Source organism: Citrus sinensis, chromosome 4 (genome assembly GCF_022201045.2).
Source record: "Citrus sinensis cultivar Valencia sweet orange chromosome 4, DVS_A1.0, whole genome shotgun sequence".
Lineage (NCBI taxonomy): Eukaryota > Viridiplantae > Streptophyta > Magnoliopsida > Sapindales > Rutaceae > Citrus > Citrus sinensis.
Genome location: NC_068559.1, coordinates 23,067,672 through 23,086,048, shown reverse-complemented (window position 1 = coordinate 23,086,048; position 18,377 = coordinate 23,067,672). Strand labels below are relative to the sequence as shown.

Genomic DNA, 18,377 nt, shown 5'->3' with positions numbered 1-18,377 from the left:
GCATCTTTTGGTTTACAAATTACAATAAAAAGTCAAATAATTTAAAATTATAGTGAAAAATTCAAATTGAAATTCAAAAACTTCATTCATCATCGAATCAACCCATCAGATATTTTTATCGTATTTTAATAATCTTATTCGCACTATTGTAAACTTATTAAAGTAAAAACACATGAGTCCCCCAAGCCACCATATAAATTTTGAAAGTCTTATCCTTATTTATTATTGTGGGTTTTTGTTTTGAAATTATTTTAAAATATTATTCCTTAGGTTTATCTAAAAAAACTAAATAGTTAAGGTATTGTTTTAACTGTATTCCTAAATGAATACGAGTAGTGTTACATAATACTCCACGTGTATGACAACAATTTTGATTTATAGTATTTTCTGTCCAAAGTAAAATAAAAAAAAAAATGTAAAAGTGAGTGACAAGTTTTGCTTTGACTCGTTTTCTTGGTGAAAAATGGAAACATAATGAAGCTTTTGCTTCAATTTTCTTGCCTGCTCTTTCTTAGAACGGGAAAAAGGGGGAAAGAAATGAAAAAAAGGTATTAAATTTGTTCTCATATGACATATATAACAATAATATATTATATTCTCTGCAACCAACTGCTAATGGTTATCTCATTGACTGGCAAATTAATTAATATCAATTTGTTTTTTTTTTTTGGTTATGTTTTGCAAAGAAAGAGAAAAAAAAAAAAAGAAAGAAAAGAAAGAAAAAAAGAAAACTGATTTTCGGTTTCCTATTGTGTATGTCCTTGAAAACGAGAAAAAGTTTGGGCTGCTAGCCCTCTTTTTCTTCACTAAACGTTGTTGTCTTGTGTCAGATATTTAATGGGGACGTATTGCTTTGCAGATTCCAGTGTGCAAGTTGTTGTTAGGCTGAAGGCTGAAGGCTGATGGAGTGACAAGTGAGTGAGGCTTTTTTCAATCCCAGCTGTCTCTATTTGTAGCAAGTAGTTGTTGTTGGATGATGGGACCAGTAAGACCCTCCATTTCCATGATATTTTCGGCATAAACCCATCAACGTCAATTATAATTTCTATGCCTACCCTTTGTAATTGTAAATTTTCTTTACCTTCGAATTTGTTTTTTTTTGGGGGGGTTGCTTTCATGGGTTTTTTCTTGATTTTATCCTGGAGTTCTGGATACTCCCAATTTTTGTTCTTTTACGTCTAAATTTTTGCCAGGAATTTGAACTTATAATATGGTTTGATTATAAATTTTAACGGAGATGGGAGAAGGATAGGACATGGGGTAGTAATTTTGCACTGTAAAGGTTTGGTTTTTTTCAACTTTGGTGCTTATTCACTTAATTACTTCAGTCAAGATAATTTTGGAGGAGAGGATTTTTCAGTCTTGGTGAAGTGTCAGAATCGTGATAGTGCTTGTACTATGTGTTGTTGGTAATCTCTTATTTTTATTTTATTTTTTGTTTGGCATTTTGTACTGTTAGTAAATCACTCTTTAGGTTGAATAGTAAGAAGAAAACAAAGTTTTATGGGGTGGTTTCTAATCAGTAGTTGAATCAAGAAATTATTGGTTGGATTCTTAAGCGAATCATTAAACATCATAAGTGGGCGTTTTCAGTCTGTGGTTCAAAACCCAGGTATCAGATAGTGGGTTTTACTGTTTGGATCCTTGTAAACTGACAATGTATAGCTACCATTTTTAGAAAGGTTTTTTTCCTTAGGATTCATAATCTCAATTAGAGGTTTCAGTTATTATCTTTTTTTTTTTTTGGCCCTTAAAAGGAATTTGTCGTAAATGGTGAAACTTTAACAAGCCATCTTAGACTAATATTTCCAAGTTCTTGATTTTTCTTTTTAGTTGTATTTGATGTTTTAATTGAATTTTGGTTGGATGTAGAGTTGACCATAGATAGTTAGATTGGCTCTGCCACAAGTTCATGTATTTTGATATGACAATGTCAAATGTTATGGAGTTTGCTGTCATTAATTGAGGAGTGCATATGTAATTACTGTTGATTCTACTGTCTGGTAAATTGGCAGACGAAAACAAAGATTGAAGGGTACTGGAGAGGATGCTGTAAAATAGAAGGTTTAAAAGCACTGAGGGTTATAATGGAATATATTTCTGTGGGCCTGTGCGGTTAAAAGTGTTGTTGTCAAGTAAAGCTTTTGGTTTACTGGGTTTTGGTGGAATTGCAAATTGAAAATTTGAATACTTCTTTCTATGCATTATAGACTTCTAGGTTTTTCTTCTTTGTTTTGTTTCTCTACTGTATCTTTCATACCTTTCACTATCCAAACCCTAATTCCTACCTTATAGAATTCACTGTTACAGTTATATTTCCATTTACTGCATCTACGGTTTTATGATTTTTAGATATTTCTCATGGTCTAACTGAACTTTGTTGGCTTTTCATTTATCAATAGGTCAGCAATTCACAAGAGTCCAATTTTTGAATTGTGGAGCAAATCACCATTGAATTCTTCACATACTCCAGTGGTGTTTTCTGATTTTTATTGGAGGTAATCACTGGTTCAGCTTCCTTGGCTTTTCTGGGGCCTGTTTGTCTCTCTTCTTGCTTACCTCCATACTCTGACACAGCGACTTTTCTGCAATTTCTGTTTTATCGTCTACCATCAAATCTGTTTTTCGGTGACATCCACGGTCGATGTAATTCGATCTGTTTTTCAAGACCCGTGCTAGTTTAGAAACACCATTATTTTTCTATGAGTTATAGGTTAGACTAGATTTTAGAGCACGGTTCTGTGGGTTGGTTTTCTGTTCTTCTTGTGGGTAGTATTTGGTTACTGAATTCAAACGAGGCTAGACCAGATGACTGTTGATGAAGTAGGCAGTAGCTCTGTTTGGACTAAAGAGCAGGATAAGGCATTTGAGAATGCCCTGGTATCTTATCCAGAGGATGCTTCAGATCGATGGGAGAAAATTGCAGCTGATGTACCTGGGAAATCTCTAGAAGAGATTAAGCAGCACTATGAGCTTCTGGTGGATGATGTTAACCGCATTGAATCTGGTTGTGTTCCTCTTCCTAGCTATAATTCATCTTCTGATGGATCAATGAGCCATGCTGGTGATGAGGGAACGAGTAATGGTAAGAAGGGTGGCCACTATGGACATTTTAACAGTGAGTCCAATGGAAATAAATCTTCAAGGTCAGATCAGGAACGTCGTAAGGGAATTGCTTGGACGGAGGATGAGCACAGGTTAATTTATTATTGTTAATTGTTTATATGTTTTCTCTGTATTAATATAAATATTTAGGTTAGCAATGCTTTCTGTGGTGTTACTTCAGTGTTTCGTGTCTTTTTTTGGCTTCCGTGAATTTCAGAATGCAATTGGGATTTAGTTGTTTCTTACTGTTAAGAGTATTGTACTGCGGCACTGCTTTAGAATCTATGGCAGCTTCTATAGTCATCATTTTTAAAAAGTTACTTTTTGCCGGATATAGGGATCTCAGTTGACTGTTGTTAAATTAGTTGTGGCTAGCTTGGATATTGTGCACAGCTTCCTTATTTCCGAGTTGCTGCCATTAAATAATTGACAGATGATGAGGCTATGCCGATGCGGTCATGTAGTGTGAAATGATATGAAATTGGTAACTATCTGATTGACAGTGAATCTGTAGTTTCACCTGAACCTTTCAAAACCGCGAATTGGATAGTGGTAGATCTCAATTTTAGTGTTGTATGAATTACAGAGGGACTTACATATTCAATTGGAATTATATGTGGATTAAATTTGTATATGGGAGTTTATGCTGATGGGAGAGGAGCATAGAGCTTCGACCATGGTGATGTGATTTCAAAAACAATGGCTTGTGAAAGTTTAACATTTGCTTATCCATTTTAGCTTTAGGATCTCAGATTGTCTTTCCCTCTTTGTATTAATTTCCCTTTTCTTCTATGACGAAGTCTGCTCATTTCTTATTTGAAATTATATTAACCGTGAAGTCTAAAACTTTGTTTATTGTTCTTCCACTATCAAATTGGATCTTGTTTGGAAGTATCAACTTTGATAACATGATGAGTGCGGTTATTAGATATTTGAGGTTAACTCTTATGCTTTGTGGGTTTGGTACAGAGTTTATGTATATAATTTATGCTCAAGCATTTAATGCTGCACCATGTTACTTTCTGTTTTACAGTTTTCTCCTTCTTGGGCATTGTTATAAATTGTTTTTGAAGTTTCTTCTGTGATGCCTGTGAAACTCAGCACTTTATTATGCTATGAGAGATACACGAACACTGATTCAACCTTCAGAAAACATCATGGTTTGGCATAAAGTTGACTTTTGAAACTCTGCATACCTGATATCCTCATGATTTGTTTATGAACTTCCTCATTATATTGCCATATTAAAATGATTGAACTATAGCCTTAAGTTGCATTGTAGCAATTTCACTTCTGCATGTTAGCAATTGAATTTTGGTTGATTGTTATTTTGGAGTGAACAATTTGCATGTCTGAGTGCCTGTGACCATGTTGGCCATTCTAGATTGAATGTAACTCTTACATGATAGGCTGATGGAAACAATTCCAACGAAAGGCTCATGGATAATGGTGAATGCCTTCTCCTTGGTTGTCTCAACTGATGACTGCTTAAAACTTTTAAGTTGGTCACAACATTTTAGACCTATCTACTTTGTTTATTTTCTGAGTGTTGTCTGAAAGAATTTGAAGCGTGAAGGTTTGCCTTGCTAAACCACATTGCTATGTCATCAATCAACCTGCTGATGAACTCTTTTGTGTTGTGATGTGTTTTTTTTTTTTTTTGGGATGGCTTCCACGTCAATTAGTTGCTATCATTCAGTAAACTCTTCTTGGACTATTCATGGTAATAAATTTCCTCTTTTTCAGTTATGCTTATTTTGCCCACATAGGTTAAGTTCATTTGAGTTTGAATTCTATAGTGAAAAGATTAAATTGCTTAAAGGAAAAAGGGTCTTGAGATAGTGAGGTTTCATATGGGTTTATCAGTGTCATTATTATTACGAAATGGCAGGCTTCACAAGATGTGCATTTTCTCAGAACCTTATATTCAACTAAGCCCTCCCCTTTGCCTGCATAAACCTTGATTCTACTTGAAAATTGTCTTTGATAGGAGAGTTCTGATGAAGCAAATTTGGCAGTTGCTTTTGGAGTGAACAGTACAAATCGTTGGTAAAATTTGGCCAATAAAATAAGGATTACGCCTGAATTTCTGTACTGTAAAAACATTTTTGAATCATGGGTTCTCTTATTGTTGTAAATGATGTTTATGTTTATGTTTTGGCCTTTTGGGTTCTCTCCTATAATTTTTTCTATTTTTGTTCATTTTACTTTTTGTGGAATGACAGTCACACTTTTTTTGTAACTTCTTTGTCTGCTAATATATTTCTCATTTCCTTTGAAGAAATAAGGGGTTTGCATCATGGGTAGTTTTGCATGGGATTTTGAATAGAGGCACGATTGCTTGCTCAAAGCCTATTGAGTTTAGTGCTTTTGAGGAGCTAGTTTCTCCAGCGAGTTCTGCGCTAGTGGGTTGGTTTGTACTGCTGGATTGTAGTGAAGTGTACCTAGTACCGCCATCCTTCCCTGGCCTTCTGTTCTCTATTCTGTTAAAGTGATCTTGTCTTCAGAGGCTCAGAAATTTTATTTAGAAATTTGAAGGAAGACATTTGACTAGAAACAGAATATGTAGAAGCAAGAATAAAGTGCATTTTTCAAGTCTATGTAAAATCAAGTTCGCTCATATTGAGAACAAACTCAATAATGGTTGCTTTTGCCTATATGCTGGACTTAAACTTCTTGGAAAACACCTTTGCAGATCTTGGGTTTCATAAAATTAGTCACTTATTTCCATTATGATAGAATCAGCCATGAGCATATCTTTCACGACCTCTTGGGTGAGTGAGTTTGGCATTTGAATTTATTTGTCAAAAGACTCTTAAAACTCATTGCATTTCTAGCATCTGATTGTATCCATGGATAAGTTATGATGTGACCTTATCCTTGGTCATCACCCGCTTTTTAAGTGACTTGAAAATTGAAATAGCGATTTTATTGGTCAGTTCTAATTCCTTATTTAAACAGGTTATTTCTTCTCGGTTTGGACAAATATGGGAAAGGTGATTGGCGAAGTATATCTCGTAACTTTGTAGTTACGAGAACGCCAACACAGGTGGCGAGCCATGCTCAAAAATACTTCATTCGTTTGAACTCGATGAACAAAGATAGAAGGCGATCAAGCATTCATGATATCACCAGTGTTAACAATGGAGACATTTCAGCACCGCAGGGACCTATTACTGGTCAAACTAATGGTTCAGGTGGAGGAGGTTCCTCTGGAAAATCTAGCAAACAACCTCCTCAACACTCAGCTGGGCCACCAGGTGTGGGCATGTATGGAGCTCCAACCATGGGTCAACCAATAGGAGGACCCCTTGTCTCAGCTGTTGGCACTCCGGTGAATCTTCCTGCCCCAGCACACATGGCATACGGTGTCCGAGCTACAGTCCCAGGAACAGTGGTTCCTGGTGCACCAATGAATGTGTCTCCCATGCCATATCCTATGCCGCACGCATCTGCTCATAGGTAAGATGCTGTTTAATCTGCAACAATGTACAAAGGAAGAGAAGACTACTTTGCTTGTGCTTATATTTGGTTAGTGGGGTTCTCCATTTTAGCCAGAATAAGGTTGCTTATTTGCAAAGCACAGTTTGTCCAATGCTGAAACTGTCATTTGTTCAAAATTTCCAATAAGCCATAGGGAGAGAAATTACCTGCAATCTGTATAGGCAACCGTGGAAAATGGGGCAGCATTATGGGTAGAACTATAGGACTGATTAGTATCGTTTCATTTTGTCGCAAACCTTATCAAATTACACTAGTTGTAGAAGTAGTTTAGTGCTGTTAATTTGTTATTTTTCACAAAAGTTGTAAAGAACCTTCATAATCTGATTACTTTGGGCAGCGTATCGGAGCACACATTGTGCCTGTGCATGGCCTTAGTCATCACATCAATCTATTTGCATCACAATTCTCTCATGGATTAAATAATAACAAGGGAAAATCCATGGATTAATTAGATAATAATAAATCTTGAATTATCTCTCGTGAATGGAATATCTTTAACTTAATTTTTTATTTTTGAAAATTTTAAGTTATCCGTACAAGCAGAATGAGGTTAGCTTTTTTTTTTTTTTTAATCTGAAAAAAGGGTAAATTGAGATTTTTAGGAGTAAAGAGGTAATTTAAAGATAATTAATTTACAAAAAGATAGTTTGACATCAATCCTAATAATAAGACGACGTGATAGTTAAGTAGATCTTATACATTTTTAAAAACTTTTTAAGGCTTGGTGGATTTTGACCATTGATGAAAGGAATTGAACTTTTTAGTTCTTGTTTCTGGTAAAATTCTTGTTAATTTACGTTAACGTATTTTGTGCCTCGTTCAATTTATTTTGAATATACGTGAAATAATGTATGATACAATATGAGAAATACCATGCACTTTGTATGATATAACTTGAGTTCAAGACCAGAAAAAAAAATGGCAGTGTTATTGTCGGGCACATTTAAGCTCGATCGTCACTGCGAGAACGAGAGATACTCAGAAATTTAAAAAAATAAAAATGAAAAATAATGGACAATGCGAAAAAAAAAAATTCTTGTTATAGCCACTGAATAGCTTTTCAACGAGGGGATAACTCATTTTAATACAATGGTAGTTCAAACTGAATATATATATATATATTAAAGTACGGGAAAAGTTCGAGAAAATTTTGAAACTGCAGAATTTTAAAATCTTAAAACTTAAAGTGTTTAAATTGTATAGTTTATGCGTTTTTTCGAATGATTCTGCACTTTAAAATTTCAAATTGGAACATTTTTAATATATATATATTGAAATTCATATTTTTTATTTTTAACTTACTCATCTTTATATTAAAAAATGAACCATAAACTATCCCATGTGAGAGGAACTCTAGACACTTATCCAGTGTGACAGAAGTTTGTCTGAAAGATTAAATATATTATTTTATAAACAAAAACAACAATGAAAATTATTTGAAAATTTTCATAAAACTAAAAACATAAGATTATTTCTTTGCATTAGACTTACATAATTTATAATTGTTATCATAGCAGATATTATATAGATATTTACAATTAAATATACATATCATGTCTTGGGATTTATATTATTACATAAAATTTTATGAAATACATACCCTGTCTTAGGACTTATATTATTATATTAAATTCTATAAAATACATATTTAGATAAAATAATCCTCACAAAAAAAAATGACCCTACTCAACTTATATTTTATAAAAGAGAAGAGTTTATAAGTTTTTAATCCCCACCATTGTTTTATGGGGAAATTGAACTGCATGCGAAGACAGCAGCCCAACCAGTTCGGTCAAGGCCTAGTGGCGCGTTCAGGAGTTTATTTGCGAATGACTTAACTCTTTTCCCCAACAATTTACTGTACCAAATGACACTGCTGCGAAATGAAAGCAGCTAACGACCATGCTTGTAAACGGCTTTAGTTGAATACATGGCTTCCAATATCTATCCTCACACGCTCGCTTGTACTTCCAAGACTACCTTTCGATGCCCATCAAATTCACCAATTTGGACCATCAATGAGATTGCAGAATCCGTCAATGGCAAAATACTCAAATGGGGTCCTCCTGGCATCATTTGTACGGACACCAGAATCTTAGCACCCAACAAAAATCAGTGGTTTTTTGCCATTACCGGCCAGCATTTCGATGCCCACGAGTTTATTTCCCCCGAATTGTACGGTAAAGGCTGCGTTGGCGTTATTGGGAACCAAGTTTGCAACAACTGGGACAAGGGTTTTGTTCAAGTTGAAGGTAATGGCAATGTTAACACTTTGAATTCATTGGTCAATATGGCTTGTTATGCAAGAAATAGTAGGTTTAGTGGTGTCTTGGTTGGAGTTACTGGTAGTGTAGGGAAAAGTACAACGAAGAGTATGATAGCACTGGCTCTTGAGAGCTTGGGTGTTAATGTGTTTCAAAGTTATGGGAATTGGAATAACAGGGTTGGCGTTGCTTTAAGTTTGATTGGGATTGATAGGGCTGTTGATATTGCTGTTTTGGAGATGGGTATGAGTGGAAAGGGTGAGATATTGGAGCTTGCTAGGATGGCGAGGCCGGAGATTAGAGTGGTTTTGAATGTTGGGGATTCACATTTGGAGAGTTTAGGTAGTTTGGAGGATGTTGCAAGGGCCAAGGGGGAGATTTTTCAGGAATCAAAGCTGGGGGATGTTTGCGTTCTGAATGCTGATGATCCTCTGGTTGCAAACCTTACTGTGCCTCGCGGTGTTAGGAAGGTATGTTAGGGTTTGTGTACAATTATGGCTTTTGATTTAGATTTTGGAGTTTTTGTGTTGTCTTAGTTGCACTAGATTACTGGAAGTTGAATTGGTTTCCATCCTTTAAAAGGTAACTAAGGAGTGGATAAGTAGTTATCTCGATTGAGTTATTCTTGAAAGCTAGTGTTGTAGTGTGCATAATTACTTAAGAAATTGGTGGGAGGTGGGGTGGAAAAAGAGGAGGTGGGGCGGGGTATATGATACACTTTGAGACACACTTGATGAATCCATATACCATTGGAAAAAGGTTTTTATGGCGTAGAACATTCTCAAATGGCACTGCTATAAAGGCGGCCTCATGTTCTGCTGTGATAATGCTTCGATTCTTGTTCTGACCTGATATGCCATCCTTTCTGACAGTAACAGCATGTCTATGTTTTAATTAACCTAAGAAGAAAGTACTATAATGTCAAAGATTTTGCAATGGTGCCATGAGGTGGCAATTTTAGATCCTAGTACTCAGTGCAGTTGTACTGTTCAAGTAATGGAAGGACAAGCCGAATTAGTTATCCTTTGTGCTTCATTTTGGTTTACATTCAAAATTTATTAAAAAAAAATGCAATGCATAAGATAGTTTCTCTTTGGTTTTATTAGGTGTTCTTTGGCTGGAGAAGGGGGTGTGACGTTCGGTTGGTTGCTGCACAAGTTGCAAATGGAGGTCTTGGAGTTCAAGTTGTTTTAGAAAAAGAGAGAGTAACGTAAGTTCTTTAAATACTATAGATCGTCTGAATTAGTAAGTTATTCCAAATATAGGAGCTGTCAAGTTCACGCAGTTTATTAATTTCATTTCGTTGAGATTCCATTGGATGAAACTTGTGAGATGTAAGTACTCTTTTTTTTAACCTTCTCCCAGCTGAATGATTGTCTACTCATTTGAATGGAAGTATTGACATGGATTTGCAATCAATATTCTGAAACAATTTTGAATTGTCCTTTTAGTTGGAAATTTTAATTCAAAATTCACATGGAAATTTCTTGGTCAAATATGCTATATGCATCTTATTCTTACTGCAGCTCCAGAATTGTTAATCGAAATTCCATTTGTTTGAAACTATTGGATGCTTTCTGATTGGGAACTAAGGAGCATACTGTATCAGGCAGAGAAGCACTTTGCACTTGATCTGTTCCTAAATGTTGAACAATCTTTTAATATAAGTTTCAATAATCTTTTGGACTCTCGAGTCCCTCAACTAAGTTTTAAGGACGTGTTTGTTTTTAAGTTTGTGAATGACAGTATATATATATATATATATATATATAGAGAGAGAGAGAGAGAGAGAGAGAGAGAGAGAGAGAGAGAGAGATCAACTATTGCTGGGACTCTGGGTGTGATTATTTATTGTCCACAAGGGAGGATGATGCTATTGCAACAAATGTATGTTTCTTTTTTGGTTTTCTTTCATATCTATAGGGATTATCATCATATTTTATCTTATACTGGAGACAACTTTTTCTCTCAGTATACTTACAAGATAAAGTTCTCTTTCTTGCATTAATAAATTGCATGATCATATTCACAGGGTGAAATTTGTGATTCCTAGTCCTGGTCTGCATCTGGCTATCAATGCATGTGCAGCAGCAGCAGTTGCTACTCTGTTTGGAGTTTCTCTTGCTCAAGTTGGGATATCCCTGTCCAACTTTTCTCCTGTGCAAATGAGGTCAGAGCTTCTAGTATCCAGAAGTGGCATCAAGATAGTCAATGATGCTTACAATGCCAATCCCATTAGCACCAGAGCTGCCATTGACTTGCTAAAAGACATTGCATGCAATGGTAAAAGAGTTGTCATTTTAGGGGACATGTTAGAACTTGGATCGACTGAAAGAGAGTCTCATGAGAAGATATTAAGCTATTGTTGTGATGCCTGTATAGATTTAATTGGCCTTGTTGGAGACAGGTTTCGTGCAGCTGCCGAGAATATGAATTTAATTAAAACTGATTATATTGTAGTCACTAATGATGCAGAAATCCTTTCACAGAAAATTGTGAAGAGACTGAAGTCTAATGATGTTGTTTTGGTGAAGGGTAGTCGTGCAATGCAAATGGAGAAAGTGGTCGATGTGATTAAGGCAATGTAAATACACATTCCATCAGAATGAAACTTCTTTAGGTTTGGCTCTTTATCTTAACTTCTTCCTTCCTTTCTATCCTGTTTACATTTTTTTTTTAAGTATATACCAATAGCTTCACATTGTAGGTGCATGATAACAATTCCCTCATATTTTGGCCTACGATATGATTGCAACTATTTGTTGAATTCCTGCATCTAATATCTGCCTGATTCTTGGTATATTTGATTTAAGCCTCTGTTCATGGAAAAATTAACTGCTCAGAGGTAATCAAATAGAGCTGTACTTACTACTGGTTTTGGCGACTGCAGCTTGATGCATTTTGAGAAGCTGATTAAAACTCTATAGACACTGACCTTGGAATGTGGCAGTTGTTTGGAAGAGAATCGACTCAAAATCGAGGTCAGGGGCTATTTGCTTTGCTGTGTAAACGTCACCAACTGCTGAAGTTACATTGCAATCTAAGAAGTGTGGTGGTTAGCTGTCTGAGACTGAGGAACTGTTGAAAAAGCCACATGCGGATGCTTATCCATTCATGCCTTCACTCTGCCGCAGCCGTCATTATCTTATTAGAAAATATTTTCTATTTGTATCTTTTGTGTAGTCATTGTAGTGCCCGATTTTTGGGGCTGGAAGCTGTTGAAGTGACAGTGTCTCCAAGTAGTTATGCGCGATTGTATTGTTAAAGATTTTGTTGCGATCGATTTTGAGAAATCTAAAAAAATCCATGTCGATCAATCTTATATTGGGTATTTTAATTTTTTTTTTTAAAGTTTACATGTACTTTCTTAAAGTAATTCAAAACTTCCGGTTCTAATTTAAGTACATTAGCTGCTCAAAAGCTTAACAGAGCTCTTCTGCGACACATATCTAAGACTGCGATACATAAAGAGCACACCAAAACTCAGCTTATAAAGCCCTCGGAATTTTATTAGACTCTGTCGGATAAAGATCACACGATCAGTTTATATAAATAGTTCTTAATACATAAAGGTTCACAACATAAACACAGCGCAATAGTTCACAACATAAACACAGACACAGGCTCCTAACAAGAACAGAAGACACTAGATGTGACAATCATTTCATGTCTTGAACATGCGAGTTTGCCGCCATATTCCAAAGGGCGTCGATATTTGTTTGCCAATACGATCGTCTTCTACTCACAATCCAGAGTCAACAATCCCAAGTGAGAAGAAGCTTTCAGTGTACAGACATATCCCAGTATGCCACAGCAAATTCAAATCCTCGCCTTTTCTGAAGATTTTCCTTCTGGTATCGTAAAATTCAAGACTCTTCTGCTGAGAACTAATGACTAGCTCTCCATTTTCGTATCCATGAATGAGCACCTGTGTTTGCTCATCGTCAAATCCTTGCAGCATAGTCAAATCGATTCGATGCTCCTTCACCCAAATCTTTCTTACGGGATCCACCAACACCCATATGTCAGTCACAGGAGGGTACGCAAAAGTGTCTATGAAACACAACTGCCCTTTTAACTCCACCAAGAACATGTCATTACCCTCAAGATATGAAACATAATGCGGATGAGGGATGAAGTCAAATGTTTCAGTTTCTAAATCTAAAGACACGATTGATTTTTCCTCACAAGGAGTACATACCACAGACACAATCCAATAAAACTTATTGTTGGCCAGAACACCCCAACCACTAACCTTAAAAGGGCACTCTTGCTTGATTTCTTTCCAAGCATCAGCACCAATCGTGCCCCCGTCAGTTAAAGTCAGAATCTCACATTTTATGCTGTATGCAAAAGGATTTGGATTCACATCAAACATATGGACCAACTTGTATTCATTTTGCGATGGAATGTAGCCAAACCCTGCATCCATTTCCAAACAATTCGAAAGTTTCGCTTGCGGGAGCCTGATACCCTTTATAAAGCTGGGACTAAAAATGTGGAAATGGCCTCTATTGATAAGACAAATCAAGTCATGTCCTGATGGTATCATGTAAACATAACCACAAATAAATCCCCCAAGTCCAAAATGTACATCTTTTTCCAAGCTTGTAGCCAAGAAGTGGACAAATTGTGGCCTAGTGTCATCTTCGTCATCACCCAAGCCTTGGTTCAGTAATAGCAATTGTTTGTTTCTCTTGGATTGTTCTTGGTGTAATTTTAAGAAATAAGGATCAGATACTATCTGGAGCCAGTCTTTGGATACTGATTTGCATCTGCAAAGCATCCTAACTGGTAGCCTGGAAAGTATATTGAACTTGATTTCTGAAGGTAAGCAGCCCATCTCCGCATTCAACTTCCTCATTGCTGCCTGATTCCAAAGAAAAACATCACGACCAATTTTTATAACTTGTTTATATATTATTACTACAACATTATAAAATACACAGATAATGAATTAATGATAAAGCAAGCATGCATTAATTAATGGATTATGTCTAAGCAAACAGATGTGTAAATGGTAGTAATTAATACCATGTGCAAATAATATAGAAAAATCTTTAAGAAGGATAATGCGGAAACATTATTAAAATAAAATGAAATAAGACACTATCATCGCGACTATGGTTTAAGTGTATATTACGCTGAAGCAAAAGAACAAAATTCTCATTTTATCAACTATTAAGGCTTAATATAAATATATAATTATGTAAATCAGCCATAATCATCTTGCTTGTCATCTCGATTACGAAGTAAGTTCTTACCAAGACATGAGTCCTGAGGTCCGTGCCTAAAAACAATTCACGATAAATGAATTTTACACTTTTATATGTTAATCTACATCTTCTCCCCCCAGTTTTTACATTTTTTATGTTACTGCCTCAACAGTTTTTAGTTTTTTTATTGTGACCCCCTATTGAGCCAAAATTCTGGTATTGTCATAAAAGTATTAAAAAAATATGTTCGGAGAAGTATAATTGTAAATATACATAATAAACTTCTTTATACAATTTTATGGTCCTCCACACACCTTAAAATAATCTTACTATTCTATTGGGACCCACAACATTTATTTTTTAGATTTCAGTTACAACTCAAGAATTGTTATATGTTACATATAATATAATATTAATACTATTTTTATAATTTACCGTTTATGTCGTTATTTCGTGATTTTTTTTAATTATTATTTTTGTCTCTACTACTTTGTTGTTTGTTTTTTTTCGAAGTCTATAGATATTTAATTTACCGTTAAAACCGTTATATACCTATAAATATGTTGATCTTTATAATTATTTATGTGTTCGTTATTGTAGTTTATTGTTTTTGTCGTTATATTCATGATTATTTTTTTAAATTACCGTTAAAACCGTTATATCAATTTTCTTTGTATTACATTTGCTATTTGTATAGTTTTTATATTATTCCAAATAATAGGTTACATGATCAACTCTTCACTCTATAGTTTAAATCATTTCATTCATTTTGAATATCCTAATAATTTCACAACTATAGATGATCACAAGAAACTTGATGTGAATTCTAAAAGGAGAAAAGGCATAGAATTAATCAAATACTACAAGATGCCACACAAAATTACAATAATTCAGGGGATCACAACAGATAAAACTTATAATTCAATTGTTTTGTAAGAAAAATGATTGATGCTAAATTCAAAAAAAAAATGGCTCTGAAGATAAAGGAGATAATTTATTTGAATATATATAAACATACCTATTGAGAAAAATTGGACCTGGATCTTGAAATGTTTTCGTACCCTTTTTTATTTCTTAGACTTCAGTGAAAAGAAAAAAAATGATAAAAATAAAAATGTCTTTCATTGTTTTAGAGAGGAGGAGAGTTATAAAAATTCTTTTGAGGATTGAGGCACTAGGTAATGGTTCAGAAGTTTGACTTAACATATGTGCTCTTTATAATTGACTTAAAAGGGTTTATGAGTAAATTCACATAAATTTTATTTTTGAAAATGGGTACCATAATTAGAAAATAAAAAGAAAAGGGCATGAGAATCTTTTGAAGGGAAAGAAATGACATCCTAATGGTATGTTGCGTTTGTTTTTTTGTTTGAAATCTGAATAAAAATGATATTTGAAAAAATATTAAATTCAGGCTTTAAATTAAAAAACAAACAATACATTTGTTTACTTTTAACTTGAGTAGATATAAAGTTATAAATTTTTGTACAATAAAATTTATTTTGTACAAATTGATGTGACATAATTCAATCAGTTGGACTAAACAACTCTTAGTCCACTTAATTTATTTTATTATTTTACTTTCCATCTAACCAATAAATTTAGATCACATCAATTTACACAAAATAATTAAATTTGTACAATAATTTATAACTCTATCATCACTTTTTTTAACTTATATGAAATCTACTGTTGATTCCCGGCTAAATTTCTTTTACCTTTATTATGTTTAGTTAACTCTTATAAAAAATAAAAAAAAAACTAAACAATTGTATTTCAGAATCTTATGTAGATTAAATTATCACTTTCATAAAACTTGCTATGCCAATTAAATAAATGAAACCACATCGTTATTAGTATTTAATCTGCATGCCGCGTTGATTACGATATTAGTTCTTTAATAGAAAAGAAATTATAATATTGGAACATGGTATTAAAAAAAAAATGCAATCATTTATATTTTTAATTTTTTAATAAATATAAATAATTGAAACAATGTACTATGACTGATAAGCGAGTTTGAACAATAATGTGGTAATGAGGTGCAATAAATGTCTGACAACATTATCTAAGTTTTACTCTCATACTTGGATGATAGGTTTTTATGAGTCATTATTGTGGCATTAAATAATTTTTCATATTTGATTTGTTAACAATCTTTATCCATTGGCTAAATAAAGCCAATTATATTGAAGACTAGAGATTTTTGAATATCAAATATTTATCTTCACTGTTAAGTATTTTTGTCTTAATTTAGTACAATGATCTAACATTGGATTTATATATGCATTCTACATCAACAAAATCCAAACAGATGAAAAAATAATATTTTCATATTTAGATTACAATTTTAATTAAACCCTGCATTATAAGAAATACAACAAACTACGATTAGAATTCACTAACTGAAAAATAGCTTGGCTAATTTAGTAACATTAATCTTTCAACTTTTTCATAGATAATTTTTTAACCAATTAAAAATAGGCTAGCTTTGAAGAGATTGAAGTCTGGAGTAAATGCTGCAAGCTGCGGCAGGAAATGGGCTTGCAGATATTAAGCCTGGAGAACATGCCGGTGTGGCGGGGAATAAGCTTGAAGAGATAAAGTCTGGAGAAGATGGGGAGGAGGTGGTCAAGAAGCTTGAAGGAGCTGAGAATGAGCCAGCTGCTGTCGAAAAAGAGAACGCTGCTTAAGAGACTTAAGGAAGTTGATGTTTTACATTTTCTGATGAAATTTTTAAGATTAATTACGAAGGAACTCCTTGATAGTGTGACCATAATATTTTTTTTTTTGGTTTTGACCACGAGATATTCGGGGGAGGGCCCCAACTGTGGGAGGCACTTTTAAGCCCGTACCATAACCCAGACTAGAAGTCCCTGCTCGAATCGAGAGGCACATGTTCTCCCAACAAAGGCGATTTCCCTGCGACTCGAACTAGGGAGCAAACCTAGTCAAACCACTTAAGGGGACTCCATTGTCAGTGGAGCCAACACTTTATTGGTATAGTGTGACCATAATATAGTTAGATACTATAGTGATCTTTTTTTTTTTTTTTTTGTGGGGAAACCTCTATGGTACAAGGAAAATTTATTGAAAATAAAAAGGAAGAAACACCTAAAATGGAGAGGCTGCAATGAACAATAACTCAATTCAAAATAAGAAGATAATGCTAAAAAGGTCAAGCAGCAAACAACCTAAACAAAATGTTGTCTAAGAAAATAAACGTGCAAAAATACGACATCAACAAAAAATTATCGTTAGCATCTATCTAGCTATCTTTCTAGTTTCTTCTCTAGATGGCCTAACCCAAACTTGACACCCTCCGTAATAATTTTGAAAAAGAAATCTGATTTGAGCTCTTTTAATTTGTTGTGGAAAAGTTGCGACAAGGCCAGATTAGAGTGGTTACGAATGTTGGGGCTTCGTATTTGGAGAGTTGAGGTGGTTTAGAGTATGTTGCAAGGGCAAAGGGAAAGATATAATTTTCAAGATGCAAAACTGGTGGATGGTTGTGTTCAGAATGCTGATGACTATTGTTACGAGCCTTCTCGTGTCTTGTGGTGTGAGGAAGGTAAGTTAAGGCTTGGTTCCATTTTGGTGCTTTCAATTTCAATTTTCTATGTTATTAGATTTTGTAGTTTTCGAGTTGTTTAGATTGCTCTAGATAATAATGGAAATTCAGTTGGTTTATATGTTTAGGTTTCTTCTTTTTGAGGACCCCAAAAGAAATATTCTCAGCCTTATTATCCTACTTATTGATGAAAGGTTCTTTTGGATCTTTTGAATTGTACCTCTCTGAGCGAACATAACAAAATTGCTTTGTTTCTAGCATACCAATTAGATCATAGAGTACCCATCATTATATCCATCTCATCCTTTGATATATGTAATGGCCTAATCCTACAGTCATAGGAGATTTTCAGCCTATTTCCTGCTTCAATACAATTATCAGAAACCTACCCCAGTCCCTTGCACCATTACTCTTAATCGTAAGGGCGTGTTTTCCATATTTTCTTAGCCAACTTACACTCAATGAGGGCATGAAATACATTTCAAAAACAACATATTTTTGACAGGTTCCAAAACCTTCCTTAGCTTATCATTCCTTGCTGTTGGAGATTATCTGTCGAAGCCCTCGAAATGAACATGAGGTCCTTGACAACTGAAATGACAAAAGGGAGAATTGGGTATAATTAATGCAGTCTTCCAAAATAAGGTCCCCGACAAGTTGAATCAAGTGGCAATATGACAAATGAGGATATCGGTTAGGAATTTGGATTTAGTACTA

The 18,377-nt window shown here is 34.4% G+C and overlaps 3 protein-coding genes across 30 annotated transcripts; 2 read left to right on the top strand and 1 right to left on the bottom strand.

Moving 5' to 3' along the window:
• Nucleotides 1-484: 484 nt before the first annotated feature.
• On the top strand, nucleotides 485-7,015 carry LOC102617702 (transcription factor SRM1). 6 transcript variants are annotated; one of them, XM_052439493.1, is made up of 4 exons: nucleotides 485-548; nucleotides 860-914; nucleotides 2,403-3,197; nucleotides 6,067-7,015. In XM_052439493.1, exons 3-4 carry the CDS (start codon nucleotides 2,809-2,811, stop codon nucleotides 6,569-6,571), a joined length of 894 nt encoding a protein of 297 aa, XP_052295453.1. In that variant the 5' UTR covers nucleotides 485-548; nucleotides 860-914; nucleotides 2,403-2,808; the 3' UTR covers nucleotides 6,572-7,015. The 6 variants fall into 6 exon arrangements, with proteins under 6 accessions (XP_052295453.1, XP_006484484.1, XP_052295454.1 ...); XM_006484421.3 differs by lacking the exon at nucleotides 485-548 and having other exon boundaries at nucleotides 757-914; XM_052439494.1 differs by lacking the exons at nucleotides 485-548; nucleotides 860-914 and adding an exon at nucleotides 970-985.
• Nucleotides 7,016-8,362: 1,347 nt separating this feature from the next.
• LOC102617983 (uncharacterized) lies at nucleotides 8,363-12,195 on the top strand. 23 transcript variants are annotated; one of them, XR_008054296.1, is made up of 6 exons: nucleotides 8,363-9,343; nucleotides 9,980-10,083; nucleotides 10,906-11,043; nucleotides 11,413-11,493; nucleotides 11,581-11,670; nucleotides 11,764-12,195. XR_008054296.1 is itself a non-coding variant. In XM_052440172.1 (5 exons), exons 1-4 carry the CDS (start codon nucleotides 8,540-8,542, stop codon nucleotides 11,459-11,461), a joined length of 1,095 nt encoding a protein of 364 aa, XP_052296132.1. In that variant the 5' UTR covers nucleotides 8,363-8,539; the 3' UTR covers nucleotides 11,462-11,493; nucleotides 11,824-12,195. The 23 variants fall into 23 exon arrangements, 12 of the variants coding, with proteins under 12 accessions (XP_052296132.1, XP_052296131.1, XP_052296134.1 ...); XR_008054297.1 differs by having other exon boundaries at nucleotides 11,408-11,493; XR_008054293.1 differs by having other exon boundaries at nucleotides 10,906-11,156.
• A 420-nt stretch (nucleotides 12,196-12,615) lies between these two features.
• Nucleotides 12,616-13,737, bottom strand: LOC107177712 (putative F-box protein At2g02030). Its single transcript, XM_015532026.1, has one exon. It carries the CDS (start codon nucleotides 13,735-13,737, stop codon nucleotides 12,616-12,618), a length of 1,122 nt encoding a protein of 373 aa, XP_015387512.1.
• Between the last annotated feature and the right edge of the window lie 4,640 nt (nucleotides 13,738-18,377).

Coding starts and splice junctions, on each gene's coding strand:
- LOC102617702 (XM_052439493.1), top strand. CDS start 2,809: ATGACTGTTGATGAAGTAGGCAGTAGCTCTGTTTGGACTAAAGAGCAG. Junction 3,198..6,066: donor TGGACGGAGGATGAGCACAG/GTTAATTTATTA, acceptor TTATTTAAACAG/GTTATTTCTTCTCGGTTTGG.
- LOC102617983 (XM_006484424.4), top strand. CDS start 8,540: ATGGCTTCCAATATCTATCCTCACACGCTCGCTTGTACTTCCAAGACT. Junction 9,344..9,979: donor TGCCTCGCGGTGTTAGGAAG/GTATGTTAGGGT, acceptor TGGTTTTATTAG/GTGTTCTTTGGCTGGAGAAG. Junction 10,084..10,905: donor TTAGAAAAAGAGAGAGTAAC/GTAAGTTCTTTA, acceptor TCATATTCACAG/GGTGAAATTTGTGATTCCTA.
- LOC107177712 (XM_015532026.1), bottom strand. CDS start 13,737: ATGAGGAAGTTGAATGCGGAGATGGGCTGCTTACCTTCAGAAATCAAG.